This window comes from Anas acuta, chromosome 1 (genome assembly GCF_963932015.1).
Source record: "Anas acuta chromosome 1, bAnaAcu1.1, whole genome shotgun sequence".
Lineage (NCBI taxonomy): Eukaryota > Metazoa > Chordata > Aves > Anseriformes > Anatidae > Anas > Anas acuta.
The window spans coordinates 69,568,224-69,590,762 of record NC_088979.1 but is presented as its reverse complement, the minus strand read 5'-3'; the positions used below and the strand labels follow the sequence as shown (position 1 = coordinate 69,590,762).

The 22,539-nt window shown below is 43.0% G+C and overlaps 1 protein-coding gene across 1 annotated transcript; it reads right to left on the bottom strand.

The window, feature by feature from the left end:
• Window positions 1-4,847: 4,847 nt before the first annotated feature.
• RP2 (RP2 activator of ARL3 GTPase) lies at window positions 4,848-21,933 on the bottom strand. The gene is made up of 5 exons (XM_068681611.1): window positions 21,672-21,933; window positions 13,726-14,391; window positions 12,022-12,136; window positions 10,786-10,871; window positions 4,848-7,489 (listed from the first exon to the last, which is right to left on the bottom strand). Exons 1-5 carry the CDS (start codon window positions 21,813-21,815, stop codon window positions 7,406-7,408), a joined length of 1,095 nt encoding a protein of 364 aa, XP_068537712.1. The 5' UTR covers window positions 21,816-21,933; the 3' UTR covers window positions 4,848-7,405.
• Window positions 21,934-22,539: the final 606 nt, after the last annotated feature.

Here is a 22,539-nt window from a genome sequence, read left to right as displayed (position 1 = left end):
AGGCGCCTCCGCGGAGCCCCCCGAGTATCTAAAGCGCCACACGGAGGGAGGAAGGCTCCCTCAGGGAGCCCCCGTGAGGGGCTTCACCCGGCAGCCGCCTTCATCGCACAACACACACGCTGCTGCCTGCCACACGCCAGGAGGAGACAGCATCCCAGCCCCAGCCTCCACGGCAAAGCCGCGGCTGTCGCCTGGCCCCAGGGGCTGAGCGCCAGGAGAGGTGTCACACGGGGAAACCTGTGGCGGAAAGCCAGCGGGGCCGCCCGTCCCACCGCACACCTCTCCAGGCACACTCGGTCAGGATTTTCGCCGAGTTGTGGCTACGTTTGCTGCACGCTTCCATAGGAAAATGCAGCACAATGGGTAAATAGGAAGCAGATTGTCCGCTGCTGCTCCTCCTAAAAACACATTTTCCACGTCTTCCTGAGAAAGGATGAACTGCAGATGCTCGTGCGCACCTAGAGACTGTGAAGAATTTGCAAAGCCAGATGTGAACGTGCTGATAAAATATAGCACAAACACAAAGTCCCCCCACGGGAGGAGCGCTCTGGAAGCTAGGGATACGCGAGCTATGGTCAGGATGAAATAAAGTGTACGAATTCGCCATACCCGAGTTGAACCGAGTCATTATGCAGCTGTACGAAGGCTGCCCACAGTATCTCAGTGTATTAAGGAAGTTACACTGAAGTAATGTTTAACATCTGAGAAATTGGGTCACTCGGAGTTTAACGTGGACTGGAGCCACAAAAGCAGCATCTATAAATGAAATACCTAGAAGTATTTCAGTAAAATTCAACAGAAAATGTTTGTTTTTTTCCTGCAAAAATCTGGCTTCTCTGATCCGATGCCAGAGCAGTGAGAAGCAAACAGGTCACAGCATCCTGAAGGAGTTGGGGGGTGGGAGGGAAGCGAGGTTGTTTAACCCATACCCCTTACCTCCAGGTCTGTGCAGCATCCCCAGCCTGCACGTGGAAGCCTCCCTGGACAGCAGTCCCCGGGAAGGAAGGAAAGACACCGACACCAGAGCCTGCCATTCCTCCTTGCTTTGAAACCTGCAGATGCTGCATAAAACCTGATTCATCGGTAGATCAGATACCGCTGATGAAGCCTTGATAGCATGTCCTTGAAATGAGAGCGAGCACTGACAGCTACTGGCAAGAGACAGAAAAAAAGCTCACCTCCCTTATTTTCTTTTCACAATGAGCAAAATTACTGAAGTGTTGCAGTAAAGCACAAACACCCACCTGCAAACAAGAGAGCTAATTATCGCTGTGGAGTAACTTTCATTCTTCTGCATGAAAAAAAAATAAATGCAAAGCAGCGTCTCATCTAAGGATCATTAGCTGTCTCGAAATCCTCCTGTGACTAAAGGTGTTTCTTTCTGATAGGCACTATCAGAAAAAGGAGCAAAGAACACTCGGAGCTTCAAAAGATCCGTCTCTGCCTCTAACACTGCGGCCAAGCCTTTAGCACCTGTTGGGGCAGCTATCAAAAGATGCCCTCGGGTCATAGCACAGCCCTGCCATTTAATTTGCAGGGCCCTTTTGAAAGAAGTACCTGAAGTGGTTTTTTAAGCAGGGACTTCAGAAACGGGGGGGAAAGGTCTCCCCACATAAAAAGGTCTGACAAAAAGACTTTAAAAAGTACTACCACAACCGTGAAGCATCTACGCTCTTCAGAGCAAAATGTGCGCGCCAGCCTCACTTCTCAGGATCTGACAAGTTCAAAGTTTTGCGCGTAGGGAGGCGAAGTATTGCTCTTTCTCCTTCTGAGACAGTAGCATAGAATGGAGGGGCCTGCCGGCAGCTTTCAAAACGCATCAGTAGTACGGGTCTGTACCTTAAATGCACACCAGTACCTACCCGCCAAAAATGAATCAAAGAATGTAATTTATGGCTGCATTAGCGAGGAAAAGCACAGCATCTCTTACCTAGAAGAGCTGGAAAGCCTCGACGTTGCCATATATGCTAGCGCCCGGACAATCTGCCCACAGCGGTCAGCATCCATGGACAGAGGAGGAAGTAAGGCTGCCACTCCCTGTAGTGCTCAGAAATCACAAGCCAGCCAGCTGCCTGTCCACCCTTCCCCCCAAAAGAAAAAAGTTGTTTCAATTTTATTTTTGAGACGCACGTTTAATGGCTTAAAAAAAAAAAAATAAATCACCAACCAGAAAACTAGCTTTTTGAGTTTTCTTCACCATCACGGGAACAAAACTAGCTAAAAATGAAAGCACAGACTCTCACATGACTTTATCACCACAATACTTACGAGAACGTTGGAAGAGCAGGGCGATGCGTACCGCTGTCATCCTCGGAGCTCCCAGCAGCGCAGAGGCAGTTAGCCTTAAGCTTAGGCTCAGCGTTCTGGTAGAATCTGTAACAGCCCCTTGCTTTTAGCCTTTGCAGTTTGGCAGCAGCAAACGCTTGTTTAAACAGTGCTCAAGAAGCCCTTTAGCTTAACCTTAAGTTTCTTCACCCACCAACTTTGCCTGATGCTTTAAGGATAAACATCCTACAGTGGTTTTTATCAGAATTGTTTGAGGGAAATCCACGTGTATTTGGACGATCTCATTAGACCCTTCACTGCACTGGCAGTTGTAGAGCCTTGTGCAATTGGAAAAAGGATGACTTGTGCTTGACAGATGCTGGTCACATTGAGCAATACCTTCTGGGAAGGACCTCAGATGCTCCAGCCGTGAAATTGTGCATAGCCAGAGATCAGCACTGGATGCATAAAAAAATAAAGGAGTGAGCAGTTGCATTTTTGTGCGCTCAGAAAACTTTACAGCTTTTAAAAAAGTGTCTCACTTCCCCTCTTTTTTTCCCCCTCTCTTACTCAGAACCAGCAATGATTACATATGCATCAGGAAGACTGCATGACCACAAACACGGCCAGCAACAGTCTTACAGCAACCGTGCACCCCAATAAAGGCAGTAAAACCATTCTGCTATCTAAATGGACACCGTGACCCCCAGCCGTTCAGTGAAGCATCCTGTACACACTGCTTTTACCAGGTTTGATGCTTCTCAAGATTTTCATATCAAAACTTACCCCTGGCAAACTGCTACAGATCCTATTGCAAGTTCTGAGACACCCAGGGAACTGCGTGGACCACCACAGAGCTGCTTTTCAATGTACACGGGAGCAAAAATGCAGTATTAGAGCACTCAGCGGAATGGTACTGCTGCCCACGTGCACCGTCCTTCTCAAATACACGCTTACTGGAGGCAAAGCTTAGGATCAGCACTTACTCATAGCTTTTAGTACAGTTAGACTGGAATTTAGATGTTTGAGACCAGGTTTAAACGTGCCTTGGAGGAGCTATTCCTGCAGACCCCCCAAAGTCTTATGTCACTCACCATTATGGATTCAGAAGCACTTATCAATTGGGGGAAACGGCATAAAATACAAGAGCCAGCAAGGAGCTAAATATGAATTAAGAGTTTAGGAACTACTCAGGCAGGCACCTGGGTTGCTTCTAGATCTTAAAAGATTCATTTTGCTCCAGCTTTTATTAAATCTTTAGGAAAAAAGCCTAATAGATTGACAACTTCTATAAGATATTATCAGCAATGCTAATTTGAATATGCACAGAAAGTTGAATGCTGCATGAATAAAGCCTGAGTGCTTAAAAGCCAGCATTTAAGACAAGGAGACACTCAGCTACAGTTCTCTCTGAAGCCTAAGTCAGTAAAACTCATTTTTGCCCCTATTAGTCAGAATGACTGAAGCACATATTTTGTAACACAGTTTCAAGCTCCTTTTTGGAATGGAAAAAATTTGTCCCAGTTATGTAAGTGCAGCCTGGTATGTGGATTACTCTTAAATACATGCATTTTATGCATGACTTATCTAGATAGGACAAAGGAAAGTGGGTGACTTCCTAGCAACTGGGCACAGATACAAAGCTTCTGCTGCTTAGTAGTTGAGGATGCAACTGGTAAAAATTATGAAAATATTTAAGTTTTACTATTACTTAGATACTACATTAAAAAAAAAAAAAGATTAGCAAGCAATTCAAATCTAATTGGGGTGTAAGATTTTATTTGAACTGTAAAATTGTACAACAGCCGAGTGCAAATCAGAAGCTTTTATTCCTTTAAGCTTCCCAGTTGAACCCAATCACTTTAACAGATTATATTGATACAGCACTTCATGTTCTTAGTGAACATTTACGCTTTGTGAAAGTTACCCTAGACTATCTCTAGCAGGAAAATTCTCATTTCTGACCAGTTTAAAGCTCAGACTGGAAATTTATTAAACATTTACCTGCTTTCAGGAGTCCTTAGATTTTAAGTAGAACACATAAAGGAATTAGTTTCTAAACAAGCAATTCTACTATTATAAACACCACTGGTTTTCATGTGCATACATTGCTAGCATCCATCCAGGACCCAAAGAGGTAAGCACAGTTAAAAAGGACAAAACTCCTACATGTTAAAAAAAGACAAACAAGCAAAACCAAAACAAATGTGCACACAGAGCAGGAAAAAGTGCTTTAACAGCCTCCATCCTTGAATCTCTGTACTTGTAACTCTACAACTTGATATAAGAATATTTTCCTGCATATTCTACTTGGAAAACTGCACTGTAAAGTTAATCAGATCTTCAGTGACTCTGGGGAAGAATCCCTGCTGTCAAAAATTTACTGGGTTGGAGGATGGATGACTGCACTGCTGTCAAAAATGCATCTTTTTTGGTGGATGGATGACTACAGAGTTTGATGCTTATTTTCAAGTAGCTGTGAGTATCTGACAAAGTCCCTGTTTAAACATGGAATTCTGTTTTAATATTTAATTATATTTTGCAATGGCTTGCAATTTAAGAAAGTCTTCCAGAACCCAGAGTTTAGATTTGCAATGTTTATTATGAATTACATTCATGGTGCAATGCAAATTACACAAAAAGATAGACATGAAACATAAAAAGACTACATGAAGCATGTACCATTCAGTAATGCACACAATACCTGATGAACTCTTATTTAGGCTAGAAGTGTTCTTAACAACTGTTAAAAAGAAACTGAAGTCAAAAAGATAAATAATTGGATTGAGAAACTCCTTCATTATTTAGGTTTTTAAAAATTAAAAACCCTTTTGTGTTGCTTAGCATACTAGCAACGCAAAAAAAAGCAATACCCTGCTCTTCCCCAGCATGTAAAAGAAGGTTTTCACTATTTCAAGCCTTGATTAATTTTCAATTAATCATCTTGTCCTTCATCAAAAGTAGTCACAAAAATCAATTTAGCACTTTGCTTCCAGATCAGTTTGAAAATATAAAAAATAAACTGTAACATACACATAATTATGTGTCAGCATATAAGTTTAAAAATATGGTATGTAAAAGGTTAGAGATCGAGATGGTCCAACACACGTACTGCTAAAAGAAATGACACAATGACAGCTTTGAAATACATTACACAACTCTGTCCATATCAGAAAAATGTATTTACAGTACATATCCAAAGTAATTCCAGCAGTATTCACTGACAAACCGTGCTAGTGCTTTGTGGACGGATCCAAAGATTTGCAACTGACTTTACAGCCTCTCCTCACATGTTATATAAAAAAAAATAATCTAGCTGGCTAAGTGCAAATAAGCAGCAATTTCTTCCACCAGTCAGATTTAGGTGGCAGTTTAATTTTACTTCACTCTGTCAAATACAAACATTTCACTAAAGTGACGTTTTTCTGACCTTCAGTATGCGAATGGTTTAGTGACTTCAGGAGATATTCTTCCTTATTTAATCTATGCATAATGTTAGTAAGAGGTCCTAAGGACAGATTCTTGATATGTAGTTTAAACTAAGAGTATGCATTTGCCTAGCAGTGACAGAATGACAGCCCGGAACATCTCCTGGGCATGACAGAACTATGCACTTCAGGAGAACAGGTTCTTTCATGTGCTAATTCTAAAAAAAGGTTAGCGAGAGGTGTGTTCTCAGCCACCCACTTTGGGAACTCTAGAGCTGTGAAACGGATACGTTGTGCATCTGAACTGAAAATGAGTCTCAAGCTCTGATTTTTGGACAGATGACCATAATGAGGACATTACTGCTTTAGCACCTCAGCACAGCCAGCACATGCTCAATGGGTTGTAAAGGCTACACGTATTGGCAAACCACAATTTTAATTAATAAATTTGGTTTTGTGCATTTGTATGCACAGCCTGTTCAAGAATTACAGAGGGCTTGTAAACCTGGACGTAAGCTTTAAGTTCCTGTAGGAAACTCAGTGAGGATCAAATATGCCCAAAGGAATTAATCATGTATTTAATATCAGTATAGATATGCACTCTAATATGCACTATAAAGAAGTAAGCATCCTTAACGATTGCTTTCAAACACATCTTGTATGTTAGTAGCACTTCTTCAGTCTGTTTTTAGAATTACTCTGAAGTAAACCCTACAGCACAGTGTAGTACTTCACAGCCAATTTTTCAGTACTACTACTGAACTTTTTTGTAAAACCCTGCTCTTGAGGCTTAGCAAAGAAAATACTCTTAATGCCTTCAGAGCCCTTCTCTGGCTCCAGGTTGCTGTACATCCCTTAGAGCAAACAAAAAGGTGCCAGAAAGTCATTGCTCCAGAGCCCAGGAGAACCTCAGGTGTATCCCTCATGTGACGGGGGACTACCAGAAGCGGTGGAACCTCCAAAGACCCTGAATGGACCTTAGACCTCTGCATCTTCAGATGGGCACTCACGCTCAGAACTCACCTCAGAGCAGAAGAGTCTAGCAAGTGCTCATTCACCAGCTTGCTGGTATGACAACTCTCAGCTTAAATGTTCCTGCAAGCAACTTTATTAAATAAAAATAATAATTAAAAAAAAGACACCAAAGCAGAATAAAGCAGATAAACATTTTAAGTCAAGCACTGCTTCTGAAAGCATGATGTAAAGGAAGAATCATTCCAGACTAAGCTTTCAGAAGAAAGTCATTAACTACAGCTTCCTCTCTGCCCCCCAGTGAAGGCAAATTTGCACGCGGGAAAGTTTTGAACAATGAGTGTCACAGAAATACACGTTCTAAACTGTGTCTGAGTTAAAGTTCACCATTATTAATGCATTAAATGTGTATCAGCATTGCACTTGTCAAATGTCTTCCTATTCAATGTTGACAAGAAACATTCAAACGTCAATAAGAGTTTAGAAATCACTATAAAAACAAGTTAGTACAAAAGTTCCATGGTTTCTGGAGCTGGCTTCAAACATAATGCACACAAAGAGGTACGAAACTTATTCCAGTTCTGGTAATGTGGTATTAAAACTTCCAAGAGCTTTAGAAAAGGAATATATGAGAAATACAAAACCAAATGACAAGAGTTCTCTGATACTACTGCAGTGTTCACGCCAAGTGACATCCAAGTGTTGAGGCAAACCATACGTGAGCATCTGTGCGTTCCACTTCACATTCCCATCTGCATTTCAGCAAAGTTGTAGAAATTGTCTACATCTTGAGACGCTGATGCCTTGCTCTCCGATACAAAAACCTATTTTATTAAACAAGGGAAGAGTTATGCATCACTACTGGCAAGTTCAGGTAGTTTTTGCTTGTTCACAGCCAGTCACGATTCTTTTTATTTTTGCTTTTTATGAGAGGCACAAATCACTTGGTTTCCACTATGCGTTCGAACAGCCTTTGAATCCTTTGAGCCCTGACGCACCCTTTGTTACTGTGACCTGTTCCTAGCAGTCACACAAGCTGCAGTAACAGTAGCCTTACACTGACAAGAATCAAAAGTTTAGACAAAATTATTCAAGGGCCACAGCTTAAGCTAGTATATGGTTAGATGTATTTTGCTTGGTAAACTGTCTGCAGGGCTGGGAGTAGGGAGAGGAAATGGATAATGGAAATGGATAATTACAGGAATGTAGGATTATTCCAGATAATCACGCTCGTACAGTCTTGTTTTTCTGCTTCAGCTCAGGGTATCCTATCAACATAAAATATGACAGTTCCCTAAATTGGTTTACTTTTAGCACGTTCTAAGATGTATATCCTTTTGTCCAGCAAATTTCAGGTTTCAGAACAATAACTAAAAAAACCCTATTTCATCACAAAGCAAGCAGCTTCCTAAACTACTGTTTGGAGGTGCAGTAGACTCCTGTTTGAAGGGACATGACAATATCTGTTAATTATTTGGCAGTTTGCTGGTGCAACAGCAATTTGTACCATGGCCGTAACAGTTGAGCACGTTCTGTCAGTGTCCTTCCCTACCAGGATATTGCAATTTACATTCTGCAGAGGATTTTATAAGTTACAAGTCAAATGAACAGTACCAAAAAAACAATGCAATTTAATAATAATAATAAAGGCAGAAGATCACACCAGAAAGAATGTCAGAAGTAAACAGTGCAGATCTACCTAGTCCACACAGAGTGGAGCTCCGCTTACGCATATATAGCATAGAAATCTCCTGCTAACACACAGTGTCTACCAAGCAGCTCTAAAAGCTCTGGTTGTGCTGTTGCTGATGAACTTTTCTACCCTTTCTAGAGTATCTCAGGAGGTTTATCAGATTTATTTCAGAAACAAATGTCTTGTAAAATTAAGTTTATTAATGGATGAAGTCAGTAATTTTTAACCGTGGCTTTCAAATGCAAATGTAACTACCTGCTTAAAAATCAGACTAGCTTCCCACTAACTCTTACAAGATAAATATCTTCCTAAGAGTTTTTGTCATTGCTTTGTGATGAAGGGTACCTACACTTCTTTCTGAGCGCTCTACCAACTCTCAAACTGCCCCAATGATAAAGGCAATGAGGTGAAAGCATTTTATAGAGCTTTCCTGAACCTTCTGGTAGTATTAAGTCTGAAGTTTGTTACTCCCTAAATTGCTTCTAAATTATGTCCTAAGAAAGAAATACATTTCCTATAAATACAGGTTGAGAGAGCTGGGGCTGCTCAGCCTACGGAAGAGCAGGCTCCGGGGTGACTTCATCGCAAACTTCCAGTACTTGAAAGGACTTAGAAAAAAGATGGAGAGCAACTCTTTGCTCAATCAGACATTGAGAGGACAAGGGGGGAACGGTTTTACACTAAAAAAGGGGAGATTTAGATTAGACGTTAGAAGGAAATTCTTCAGGTGGTGAGGCCCTGGCACAGGTTGCCCAGAGAAGCTGTGGATGCCCCATCCCTGGAGGTGTTCAAGACCAGGTTGGATGGATCCCTAGGCAACCTGATCTCATGGGTGGCATCCCTGCCTATGGCAGGGGGGTTGGAGTTAGATAATTGAGGTCCCTTCCAACCGAAGCCATTCTACGACTCTATGATTCCTAAAAACATGTAGTTGTGATATTTAAGTATCTAGAGATCCATTAAAAAATTCAGCTCTGATTGGATGTTTTGGGGTTAAGTTTTTATCTAAATAAAAGATAGTTAGTTCCCAGGAAGCCCAAAGTCCTGATTCTTAATTCACTTGATGTTACTTAGTGTAACAAGTGTTTGGGAAGTAAGGTAGACTTTACTGTGGGGCCAGGCTGTAAAGAGTAGTTTTGAATCCAAGAGCAAGAAGTAATTCCACATTTGCAACCTTCAAGAAAAATGATTACTTCACAGCAGGAAGTGCATAGCCTGAGTTTCCTGGATGCATGTCAGATCCGGGCATTCACTGCATTATGACAACAGACGCCAGTCATTTTAGTGAGGAAAGTATAAATTCTTATATGTTCTAATAATTAATATCACTTCAGCCTCTGAATAGAGAAACTGAGATCTAGAAGAATAAGTTAATTACCCACCCACTATCAGCCTTGTTCTGTATGAAAAGAATATGTTAACTATACCAAAAAAAAAAAAAAAGCCACTGTAAGCTCCCAGTCAAAAAGGTGAATTTTATGGTAAAAATTGCAGAGACCTGTGGGGAGCAAGGAACAATCAGTAATAGCACTGTCCAGGCTGTAGTTCTTGTACTCTCCAGACTCGGAGATCTAATTTAAGGCCTGCAACACATCAGGGTTTTGCTAATGCAATAGTAAACCCAAAACAAAAGCATTAGCTGCATTTCAGGTGACAATGACGTATTAAAAGACTGTTTTCCAGAATCTGTGCAGTCTAGTTTCCTGAGCAATTCTTTTGAGAGGAACTGAAAGATGGCAAGGAGCTGTATGGACACTGTATGTCCCAAAGACATTCCAGTCTTCGCTGAGCAGCTTGAAAGCAAAGGGTTTGTCCCTTTCCTACTATCAGTAATGCTGCTTCCTTGCAATGCTCTAATTGTTACCAGACACTTTCTCAAATCCACTGCCATTGAAAGAAATGGGGACAGCAACCAAAAAGGAAGTATGGTATAAAGAAGCTACAGTAAAACAAGTTGACAGAAGAAAAAAGCAAAGTATATTTGAAGGAAGGCATTCTGCAATATCCTTCACATCAAAAGTAAATCTTGAGAGAAGCTGAAATACCATCGTATCTTTGTCAGGGTTTAATAAAGTAGGACATGACAAAGCAGACTTCAGTGTAAGACCTGGAGGAGAGCTTTACCCTACTACATTTATAAAGTTTGTTTTTACTACTATGTGTAATAACAGTTTTAGGTGGAGATACTCTATTCTTTAGTAGGTATGGAGATTTAGTGCTCTTTCCTAGGGGCAATTTTTCTCCTCTCCTAGAAGCAAACGAGTTCTGTGTAAAACAAAGAAACAAAAACCCCACAACTGGGATACTTGGATTTTACTGTGCAGAAACATAAAATGAACATTCAGTACGTCAAAACTACAGCTCGACCACAAAGTATCTTAGATATCCTGTAACATTTTCTGCTAATAAATCAACACACCAGCTTACCTTGGTTCCATTAAAAACATCATTTACAGTGCTTTGACATGCTTCCACAGCACCATCTCCATTGAACTCCAAAGCAACTACTGGACCTAGAAGATAGGTTCATCTAAAATCAATACCACTTCTAAGCAGTGAAACATTAGATTTCTCATCCCTTCACAAATTGTGAAACTTGCAATAACCATTTGATTTTTTGTTGTTGTTGTTTGAGCAGCCATAATACAGGATAAAAAATAAAAACAAGCATAATTTCAAAGCACAACGTTATCTGAAAAGAAAATATCTGCAGTACCATGCTCATTTTTGCAGAGGCTCTAGCAGGTTTCCAGTTTTATTTCTTGAAAGGCAGCAATGGCACAGAAATGCTAAAGAGTGGAGGGCATCATGGAAGTGAGTCAGACTACACTGCTCAAATAGTGAGCCATTTCACAGACATCTGGAGTAGGACTGAGTCATTCAGGCATTTTTACCTCAGTACCAAGATAGCAAATGGCCTGACTTTCAGACTTATTCTCACCCCCCTATTTCCAGATCCCCCTTCTCTTCTTTCATTTTGAGCATGTTATTTCTTCCCACATGGGTGCAAACTAGCCCTTAAACGAGTCTGTCATCTAGAAAGTGTAACTTTTGTCCTATTCTTGCAATGAGCACCATGGACCTCATATTATTCTGAAAAAAATGCATGTTGCTGCTATGTTTGGGAGCGTGTACTGAGCTTCAGCATATAACAGATGGCAGGATGTCAGCACTTCTACGGGAACAGACAAAAACCAATTACAGACAAATCAACAAAAAAGCTTTTGAAGTACTCTGACAGTACACCGTTTATAAACAGGAATTTAACACTTGCCTACTTTATAGACATCCACACTGATTTGCTTCAATGTGTGTACAGAAACACTGAACATCTAGGTTGCTCACCTCTACTGTGATAAGCCAAAATATTTTGATTATAGAAACAGGAGCTTTTGTTGACCACCCCAAACAGATCTGCTGGCCCCCCCAGCTCCTGAGCTGTGCAGTTGGGCCACTAGAGGGGGGGCAGAGCCATGAAGTACACGTGGATTTGTTCATTTCTGATGCCTTCAGTTTTGACTGGATCAGGGCCTGTCTGAGGCTTCCAAAGTTCACCTCAGCTGGCTTTACACTGCAGATTTGTCCTTCCTTCTTCTCCAGAATGCTCCACGGCCAGCTAGCCTTCTGTATCAAGAAGAGAAACAAAGCAATGCATAATCTCACCTTTTTCAAGCAGTGGAATGAATTCCGATGCACACTGACGGAAAACTCTCTGAGCATCCTCTGCTTTCATTGGGACTTCTTTGGTCTGTACCAGCTGAAAGCCTTTGCCAGTCATCTATTAATAGATAAAAAATTCAGGTTAAAAATGTTTCTAAGGCACACAGTCCAGCTCCAGTATCCAAACTACACTGGAATAGACCCATATGCTTTAAGCCACAGAGCAAAGGGACCCTTTTTCCTCCTTTCAAAGAGGATTTTCTACAATTCTGTTTATTTTCATTCCATTCATCCAGATTTAGTCCTCTGCCTTGGTGCACCTAGAGGGGTAAATGTGAATTTGTGCTTTATGTTATGGCTCAGGTTGTGTATTTTTTTTTCCCCACAATCCCTGACAAGCTGAAACTAATAGGAGTTAAAAGCATTCAAGCATCTGGAGTCAAGCAGTTAGTTCTCATTAGTCTGCAATAGTTCAGACAAGTATTAGCTCAAACACTCATCTACCCACTCCTGCAGTTTTTCATTTTGGAAAAAAAAAAGTTACAAACTTTCAAACACACAGCATTTTACTTCAGATTTAGTATGAAACTAAAGGCACGTGAAGAACAAACAACTATGTTTGTACTTCCAAATCATTCATTAGTAAGGGCAGTAAGATTGCCATAGCATTTGTCTAAACTAGTCTTTTAGAATCTCTGTAACTATTACTTTCAAAGGGGACAAACACAGGAGAACACCTCTAATATCCTCTTTACTGCAGGTACTCCTTCTTCAGAAAAAATACCCCAAAATATCTCCCTTCACTCAAGTATCTTTTGGTAGCTCAGTTCCATCAAAATCCAACTGGGGGAGGCATGGAAACACCCTAGAGCTTTTTCTCTCCTCCCTTGTAGTTAAAAAAAACAAGGCAAGGAGCTCCATCAGTTGTTTTGTTGCTCACCCACCACTGGGATCAGCAGCTTTTGCAGATATCTCTTTCAAGCTGTAGCTCAGTTACTGGCTCTGCTCTGTCATCCCTGGCACTCCAGAGTGCTAAAAGCAGCCAGCCACTCCCAGATTTTAGCCCAGTGAAGCCCAAACTCAGCCAAGCTTAGGAGCTCCTGCCTGACAGGAAAAGAGACAGCACCAGCTATTTAAGTAATCAAAGACAGCTGACCAGCTGTGACAAACACTCACTGCCTTTTCCAGAAAAAAAAAAAAAAAACAAAAACAAAAACAGAAACAATCCAACACTGAGTTGGGGAAGGAATAGAGAGGGGGTTAAAATTTAACATGTTATTTTTAGCTCTGTTAGCACTGCCAAAGCTTTCAGGACAGATAGCCAATTAACTTTTTAGCTTATTGCCCCAGAAGTCACAGCTATCAAGGCTATCTGCCTTCCACAAGCATTGCCAATTGTTTACATTTGGCCAAGTTCATCGAATGAACTACACATTTTCCTCAGAGTGTAGGTTTGGTGTGCTGTGCTGGAAAAATACGTTGGGACTATTAAGGGACAGATGTGCCAACCACAGGATGTAAAATAACTGTTCAATCAGGTGAGCTCCATTCTCTTATCTCACTATAAGGTTTTAAGAAGTTCAGTTGATTACTATGGTTAGTAGACATGCAGAATCTCACCATTCCCCCTTCAGTTAGCACCACGGCTATCCAGAGGAAAGTTCAATTAGAAATTCATAAAGTTGAACACAGAAGAAGGTCACTTACCTCATCAATTAACTTTCTGGCATTTGCAGTTGTATAGTCACCAGCAAAAAACACGGCCAAGCATGATTCCTCGCTGCTTTTCTGTCTCCGCCCTCGAGTTATTGGTATTATGCTCCTCATAGCATCCGTAGAAATTCTGACAGCTTTCAGCTCTTCAGAGCTGGGCAGAGGAACATAATCCTGAACCACAGCATTCTCGGGCAAAAGGCCCCAGTTATTTTCTCCTGACACAGGGGTAAAGTCATGGATGTTGCTCCATGTGTTATTGAAGATACTCAGTCCAGCATCTTTAAATTGCAAAGCAAGCTCAGGGTAATAGTACTGGAAACAGCCAAATTTCATACCTGTGGAGGACTCAATAATGGGCTGGGTAGCACAACACAAGAACACCTCCAGCTTTCTGCAGTCCCGAGTGCGAAACTGTTGGCAGGCTACTATGCATTTGCAATCTTTGCAGTCACGGAAAAACACGCTGCCTTTTATTGGTCCTAAAAAGATTTGGCAGTTTACACAGTCATCAACAGTGATTGTAGCGGAATGGTCAAATATGTAGATGCTACAGTTCTCGCAGTCCTGAATGATGAACTGTTGCCCTGCTACTTTTCCAGGCAGTCGACCCACAGTTTCATCTTTAAGTCCAGAAAAAGTGTAATCTTTTGGGTCAATCTGAAGGAAGGAGAAAAAAATAAAATAAAATGTGTAAGTCTTCACATACAGAGAATATTCTAATGCCAAATGTTAATCAGTTTGGATTAGCTGAGATATTACAGAACTATACAGGATAACTGTTCTTTGAAGAATATTCTGGCAGGTTATCAGAGTGATGAAAGATTGGAGGAAGCTCTTTTAGCTAAGCTACTGGAACACATAGTATTGAGGTACAACAACAAACTGAAACAAAACTTGATATTCCAAAATAAATAAATAAAACCCACCACAACTCAGCTTGTTCTCTAATAAGGAAATGGGGGGAGGGGGGTGAAGAGAGCTTTCTCTGAGAGATCTAAACCGTTCCAACAAAAACAATTGTCCTGGGTATTCCATTAATATCAGCAATAAATGAATTGGCCAAGGTACTTAAAGATTCATAAAGCTAGGAAGAGATAGTATTTCGAGCAGCTCTCTTGGTCTTATGTTACCACGCCTCGACACATTGCAAGGAAACCTTGCTACCTCCAAGCAGCATCTCCTCTGTTATGTTTGCAAACAACAAAGCTTGCTTAGCCATGCCCCAGCAGTATCTTGTGCTAAGAGCCCTGGGCTTTTTGTGCTACCGACAGCTCCATGACTGTGTTAGCTATGAGTAACAAGCGCGCACTGGCAGTGCTGGTGTACAGGTCACGCTCACAGACCTCTCCTCCTCCACGCCCCAGCATTCTTCCGCCTGGGAGGGACGCTCAAGGGGAGCTGCGGCACTTCCCAGCGCGGTCGGCTCGGAGCGGTGCCCGAAGCTGCACAAGGGCTGGCATGTGATGCACGGGCACTACAGCAGCTGCTGCCATGACGCTGAAGGAATCTGAGCCGGGTTACTGCACAGTCACGGCAGTGCTGCTTCCCAGAGCAGATTCTACTCTGCCCCCTGGTGCAAGCTTATTTACATAGCAGTTGGAAGTATGCGAGTACCTGAACTAGTCTAACACCAACCAGATCACTTCAAAGCCTCCCACTTCATTCAGTCTGAACGCCTTAAAGCTTGTGCGCTGTAAGCAGGGTTAATGCATTGCAACAGCTCCCAGAGAGCTCAATTTGGATGAAATTCCTCCTCCCCAGTATCTCAAACTTGCACAAGATGAGATACCACAAAAAGGTCTCTAGTCTCTAAAACCACAAACCAGGATGGGCTTGCGTCAGACATTCAGTACAACAGCTCAGTCTATGTAGGTTTTGTCCAGAATAGCTACTGGAAGCTCTAAGTGTAGATTAACTGACCAACTGTGCTTTGATACACATCATATCTGACTTCCTGACACAAGACTATGCTTGTAGCTGATGAATCTGCTTCATGAACGCAACCCAGAAATTTCCCCCTCAGTCATATTCAGTATCACTAGCACACATCCAGGAAGAGTTACAGGACTGGGAGGCTCAGATGATAAGCAGCACAGCACGGAGACCCAGCTGTACGATTTGGAATCAAACCCTCTAAGGTCATAAGCAAGTCTCACATAATGGTACTTACTTGATCCAGTAGGGACTCTCAAGACACTGAGAAAATTTCAGTATCAAAGCTGCCATTAGATTCTTCCCGTGCATCTCCTAGTACATACATGCACACATCTGTGTTTATGAACTTGGGAAACACACACACTGCCTTGGAAACAGGGTTTGGAGGAACAGTTACTTCTCTTAGGAAGGGGAAGTTCAAAGTTTCCGGAACTTGCAGCTTTTCTGAGCCTTAGCAACTACTTGTGTCCTTCTAAATCAGTCTCTTCTAAAAGCCTCTGGAGCAGCACTAGTTTGTCCTACACTGAGGTCTTTGCAGACGTGTGAAACTTCACCTTGTGATTTTATTTAGGCCTATGTGAAAAACACCGGTTAGTCAGCTAACCCACAGGTTACAGAGTCTCAGAGACTCTCGGAGAGAGCCCTTGAGAAAAAGAGCAGTATTTGAGTTTAACGATAATCTGTATTGATTCAGGAGCTCAATTTTATTTCCCTGATGTGAATTAAGAGTTGTGCAGTGATGCAACTCTTACTTCTCAGTTTGTTCACCACTCTAGGGAGTTTGCCAATTTCCTTTAATTTTGCCTTGAGTTTTCCTTGTATAGAGCAGGAGTATTTATTGACTAACACAGCCACAAGCACTAGAGGGACCGAGCAAGATACATGTAGACTTCAGCACTCTCCCGGCCACACCAGGTTATTGGCCTTGAGAGCAGGCAGTAAGCCGAGCAGCTGTAGCTGCTCAAATATTGAAGTGAAGAATATTTCACTTCCCCTGCGTAACAGAAACACCTTAGAGAAACAAGCATCAAAGCAGAACTATAATTTTAAGGATGCACACACACTTAACACCGAGTTTCACGCTTAACAGTACTGAAGTCTACAGATACCATCAACAGGTTACTGCCACATCAGTACATCCACCTTTCTTCCCTGGAGACGGGCAGCACTAATTGCTTCAGTAAACAAAGCAGACCAGGAAATACAAAGCAACAAAAGAGAACGTCTGAAGATTCACACACTGATAACCATGGCTACTTAGATCTCTGCCTACTCATTTGGTGAATTTTTGTTGTAAAATCTTGAGCATGTGGCAGGTCAGCTACAGAAAAATCACCAGGTTGGTAACTCATCCACCTGTCATTCACATTTGGACAAAGCTTCAGACAACCCTGTCCAATGCTACCCACCTCACCCAGACACGAGTTTTACCCCCCATCCCTTAAGAGATGTAATTTTTTTAGCTCCTTTTTCCAACCTGGTGTAAATCCAAACAATGACAGTATTTATAGATGCAACTTTAAAACTACTTTCATCTGAATTTAGAGAGACAGTTTGGCATTAATAGATACAGGCAGAGCTCAAGAGTTGAAACCTTATAATCAAAATGCTACATGCAGGTTCAGGAATTACTTCATATAGTAATCCAAATAACCAAATGTGATGATCAAATAAAAAATAAATCCCTGCTAGTTTTTCCCCCTTAACAGAAAAGAAGGGGACATCTCATCTTTGGTTGTTGGAAACAACATCAGTGCTAAGTCCATTACAAAGGACTGGAGAATGAATTTTAAGAGTGAAGATTTTAAAGCACAAAGAAAGGAGAGAAACAAAGGCAAGCAAAAGTTTGTCAAGGTTGCTTTGAACTCAAGTAAGTTCTGCTACAACAAGTAAAAGATGTATTACGCAGCTTTGCTCCCTGCAAACGCTTGTCTTGTGTCTGGCCGAGGCCAGACATGAAGGCTGCAGATGAAATACATCTCTTCAGCCACCATCACCCTGCTTACCGGCACCACGACCAGGCAGCTCCCATTTGGAAGAAGACCAAGAAGTCCTAGATCCTCACAGTTTCCCATGGTAGCTGTCCCTAGAATCACCAAGGTTCCTAACAGCTTCCTTCTGCTACGACTTCATGTGCTAACAAGACTTTTTCACCTAGTCAATCAGGAAAGGTGTCTTAGTCAGCAATGATACACCACTGCAAATACAAGGAGGCACTGCAGTTCTTAATGGATTGTGGTTATCCCCTAGTTCCTTGTCTCTAGCCTGCAAAGCAAACAATAATTTTAAAGTCTTTCTAAACCACTGACACAGGTGTGTTTTTTTTTTTTTGTTTTTGTTTTTTTAAGTATCATCGCAAAAAAAAAATTCCCTATCTCTCTAAATCATAACAGACAGTATTTCAGCTACAGACTTGCATGCACTTCAGGGTATGTAAGAGTTGGCTGCTGACATGGTGACATTAAAAACTGCCGGTACAGGGTGGGTACATGGACTTCAGAAGCTTTACGTACTAGTTTTGTCAGTAGGGGAATTAACAGAAAGGAAATAGAGGAAATAGGCATCCCAGGCCTATATGCTTCTGCATATTCATACTTCTATGGGTTGCTGCCCTTCAGCACTATTGCAACATCCTCTGGAGAATGGGTTTGTTGAAGTTACTCACCTCTGGCTGATGTCTAGATTCTCAGGCAGCAAGAAAAGGTGGAAAGAAGTACAACACATGCAGAATCTAGTCACTAGCACACAGTTTTTCATCTTGGAGTATCTCCTGTACACCTTGACTTTAAATGTGACCAGTACAACGCCAAGCCACATTTCACTTTGTTCTTCATAATCTTCCCCCTTTTTCAGCATGCCAATAATAGCAGTAAATGGTCATTCTCATACTTTTCTGAACAACAAACTTTTACCAAATACTACACATAGAAAAATAGGAAGAAATAAAGAGCTCCTACACACTTTCATCAGACTTAACTCAAAATGTTGTTTAATATTAACCTGTTGGCTGTTTCTCAATTGGTAGACTACAGTTTGAGAAATACAGTAGTTTTTCTAGTGCACCGAGAAGCTTAAGGGAGATGCATCAGATTTAAGGATAAAATCTCCCACTACCTAGAGAGAAAAAAAGAATATAAATAAATATAAATAAAGATTTAAAATCTTTAAATAACTCTTTATTTATATTTATAAATAAAGATTTTGTATTTATTCAAAAATAAAATGTTAAGTGAAAAAGATAATAATGATATGGGTACATCAGCTCAGACCACTCCAGCAAAATCCTCAAACGTAAACTAACAGAAGACTATGATTTATGTAGGAAGTTAAAGTTCTGTTGTTTTGTTGTTGTTGTTAAGTTTGAACACAGCTATCACAGCCTGATAGTAATGATTGTTACATGTTCCCTATCAAGCACAGCAGTTTATCTGCAAATCAATTGACATGAAACAAAATCTTAACTTGTTCCTTCAAAAAGGGAAAAAATCTGGAAGGAAAGTTCCTCTAAACTTTGAACGTCACTGCAATCATAATTCATCTAATCCTACTTCTTTGAAGATGAAAAACAGGAAAAAAAACACAACAACACTATGCAGCTTTGTGTGTTTCTTCTCATACGAAGAAGATCACAGCTCATGGCTTTATCAGCCACCTCAAGACACACAACCCCAGTTCCTCTCTCCGTGCACCCACATTCTGTTAGTGCTGTGAGTTATCATTCTGGTCCTGCACGTAACACTGTTCACTCACACAAAATGCCATCGGGTAGGAGAGGAAGAGGGAGACTGAGAACAGAAGTGCAATCTAACGTTCCAGGTGAAATCACAGCTGAACACTGAGTAGCTTCAAGCACCACCACTTTCTTTCCTTAACTTTAATTCATTTATCAGCATATTTCAAATTTCGTTTTCTATGATATGGTCCATTTTCAGGACTATTACACAGGAGTCATACGGTCACGAAGACTTTATCTCAGTACTCTGTGGCTAGGTCTACACTACCAGTCAGTACCACCAGTGGCCTTTTGACACGGAACACAATACAGATGCTGTGCTTCACATGCAGAAGGAGCAGTTTTGCTGGAGAAATGCCTCAAGTTCAGAGCTGCTGCCAGCATAGCTGCCAGCCAGTCATCACCTCTTTTCCCACCCCTGAACGATGGAGCATGCACACACATGTGCCTGCACTGCTCTGCCTACCGTGAGCACGCCAGCCTGGCATTCACCTACAGGAAGACAACTGGAGCGTCTGAGCAGCAAGACTTACCCATCTGTAAGAACACAGGGTGTCCTGTGAGAAACATCGGCTATTCCCAGCTCCACTTGCAGAACTGCACTACGCAACCAAAACTGCATCATTGCGTATGATAGCCTGAAATTAGCACATCCCCTACCCAACACGTTATTAAAAGTAACAGGAAATGCACATCAAAAGACAACTCTGTCAACAGGTTTGCTAGTGGATGCGTTCAGGGTTCAGAACACAAATTTGATGCAGTTGATGTCCAAGAAGGAATCTTAATACCACAAGTTTTCCAACTGACTTCAATCTAACCTTGCACACAAATGAGTAAGGATGATGTTCATGATGTATCAAAAAACAAAGACAGCAATAGAGAACAGAAAACGTACCAGAGAGAATACCTAAAGCTAATACATTAACACCGACTTAGGATCACTGTATACCAAGTGGGATGAACAAATTAAGCGCAGTAAGCGCTCAGTATTCCTTTACCTAAGACCCACTGTCTCAGCACTGCCCTCCTGCTCCCATGTGCCAAGTGCACACTTAAAATCCCAACGGCTGCTGCAAGCAGAGAGCAGGAGAAGCGGGCTGGGACATCCCGTAGCTGTTCTTGGGCTGCACTGTACCAAATTAAGCAGATAACTTGACGGCTTCCACAGTTCAGCAGAACAGCCTGAAATCAGATTCTTCCCGTTTCTCAGAGTCCTTTCTACAAAGAGGAAGTTGTTGTATACACAATGCATTACATGCTTTTTCCCACCCCAGAGCTAGTTTTTTCGTGCTGTAATAGCCCAGTCTGTTAACTCGCACCTACTTCCAGCACATTAACAGTCACCTCCCTCGCCAGGAGGTTGGTTGTTCTCCAAATCAAGTGTTTCTGAGTCCCGATTTTCCTCCTGTTACAGTTTGAGAACTTAGTGCCACGTAAGCAGAGGAGGTAAAAGAAATCTCATATGAGCTGAGCTTTATCCGACCAAGTTGCTCTACGGTTAAATGACACTGTTTTAAGTGCTCAGCTAGCAATACCCTTTTGCACAGGGATTCATTCTGCTCCCCATGTAAGCGCAGTCCAACAGCAACAAGCCCGGCACAGATCAACCTCCTTTATCCTCCAGGAGCTGATTCCGCTGGGGCTCGCTCCTGTGTGCATCTCCACCACAGCTTGTCTTAATCTACTTGGAAGGCTTAAGGGACACCCCGGAGCACCTAGCCAGGTTACAAAAACAAGCAAGCTGAGCATTCAAATAAGCTCACGTTTTCTTTCCTATACTTGTAAAACATGGCCTAAAGGTCTGGGGATTCTGCCTGCTCAAAACCACACGAATTAAGTTCTGCCCCGTTTTCTCCTTCCCCGTGCAGAGGCGACCAGAGGAGGAGGAGGATTATGAGGGCAGGGCATTTCGGAAGCCAAACCTGGGACGAAGCGTGCTGAATGCGGGACTTGGGTGCTGAGGCTCCGAGGGGTCAGGAGCTGCCTTCACCCAGCCCTCCACAGCGGGCTGCCGGGACGCTTCCACAGCCCCGGCAGCATTTAAAAACCAAACAGCGCTAAAATAAAATAAATAAATAAAAGAGGAAACAACCCCAAGCCCCTCAGGAAGAAGGCACCCGGCTGCCAGCCGCACCGCACAGCCAGTTTCACCCTCCCACAGGTGCCGGCAGGCGAGCTACGCCCTGAGGGGACCCTGAGGGAATCCTGAGGGGACCCTGAGGGGATCCTGAGGCGGGACCGGGACCCTCCGAGCCGCGCCCCGCACCTTGGCCCGCTGCTCCCAGCTGTACTGCGGCGCCTTCTCCTCGCCGGCCGCCGGCTCCCCGTCAGCTCCGGCCGCCTGCTGCTGCTGCTGCTGCTGCTGCCCGCCCTGCGCCGCCTTCCTGCGCTTGGAGAAGCAGCAGCCCATGGCCGCCGCTGAGGGCAACCGCTAACGGCAACCGGTAACGGCCGCCGCCGCGCGCGCTCCAACCGCCCCGGCGCGCGCCCGCGGCCGCGGAGTGGGCGGGGAGGGGAAGGGAGAGGAGGGGAGGGAGGGGGGGAGCATCGAGAGCGCGCGCGCCAGCGCAGCGCCGTGCCCGCGCCCCGCCCCGCCCCGCCCCGCCCCGCTTCCGGGTGCCCCCGCGCGCGTGCCCGCGGCCCCTCAGGGGCTGGCGGGGGGCGGTGCTGCCCCTGCCCCTGGTGACAGATCTGGAGGGCGCCTTTTGATCTGTTTAAGCGCAGGTTGTAGTCCTGCTGGGCATAGGGAACACCTCGAAAATGTCGTCTGTAAGACGGGAAAGTCAAGAAGAGAAAAAACTGAAGGACTTCACTGCTGCTACTTCCTCAAAGCTCAGCTCGGGTTTTCTGTCAGCAAGGGTCACAAATCCTCTGCTTGAGGTGCCGGCAGCTCATCCAGGCGAAGCTTTGAAAGCCTTCCTAGTTCAGATTAGATTCACCTACACGCATATGAAACTGTGACTTACGGGAGAGAGAAATTACACGCGGCAGGGGCAATTCTTCATGTATTCGGCAGAAAGGAGGAGAAGGGGATTTACCGCTGGGCTCATCCCTTCAGACTGTGTTTTGATGCACGGTGATGACAGAGCTGTTCCCAGAGAGCATCCCGTGCCTCCAGCTGCTTATCTGAATCC

Bases quoted from the DNA above. Each gene is read 5' to 3' on its own strand.
- RP2 (XM_068681611.1), bottom strand. From the start codon at position 21,815: ATGGGCTGCTGCTTCTCCAAGCGCAGGAAGGCGGCGCAGGGCGGGCAG. The intron at 14,392-21,671 runs GTGCGGGGCGCG...TCCTTCCTTCAG, and splicing joins GCTGGGAGCAGCGGGCCAAG to ATTGACCCAAAAGATTACAC. The intron at 7,490-10,785 runs GTAAGCTGGTGT...TTAATAAAATAG, and splicing joins ATGTTTTTAATGGAACCAAG to GTTTTTGTATCGGAGAGCAA.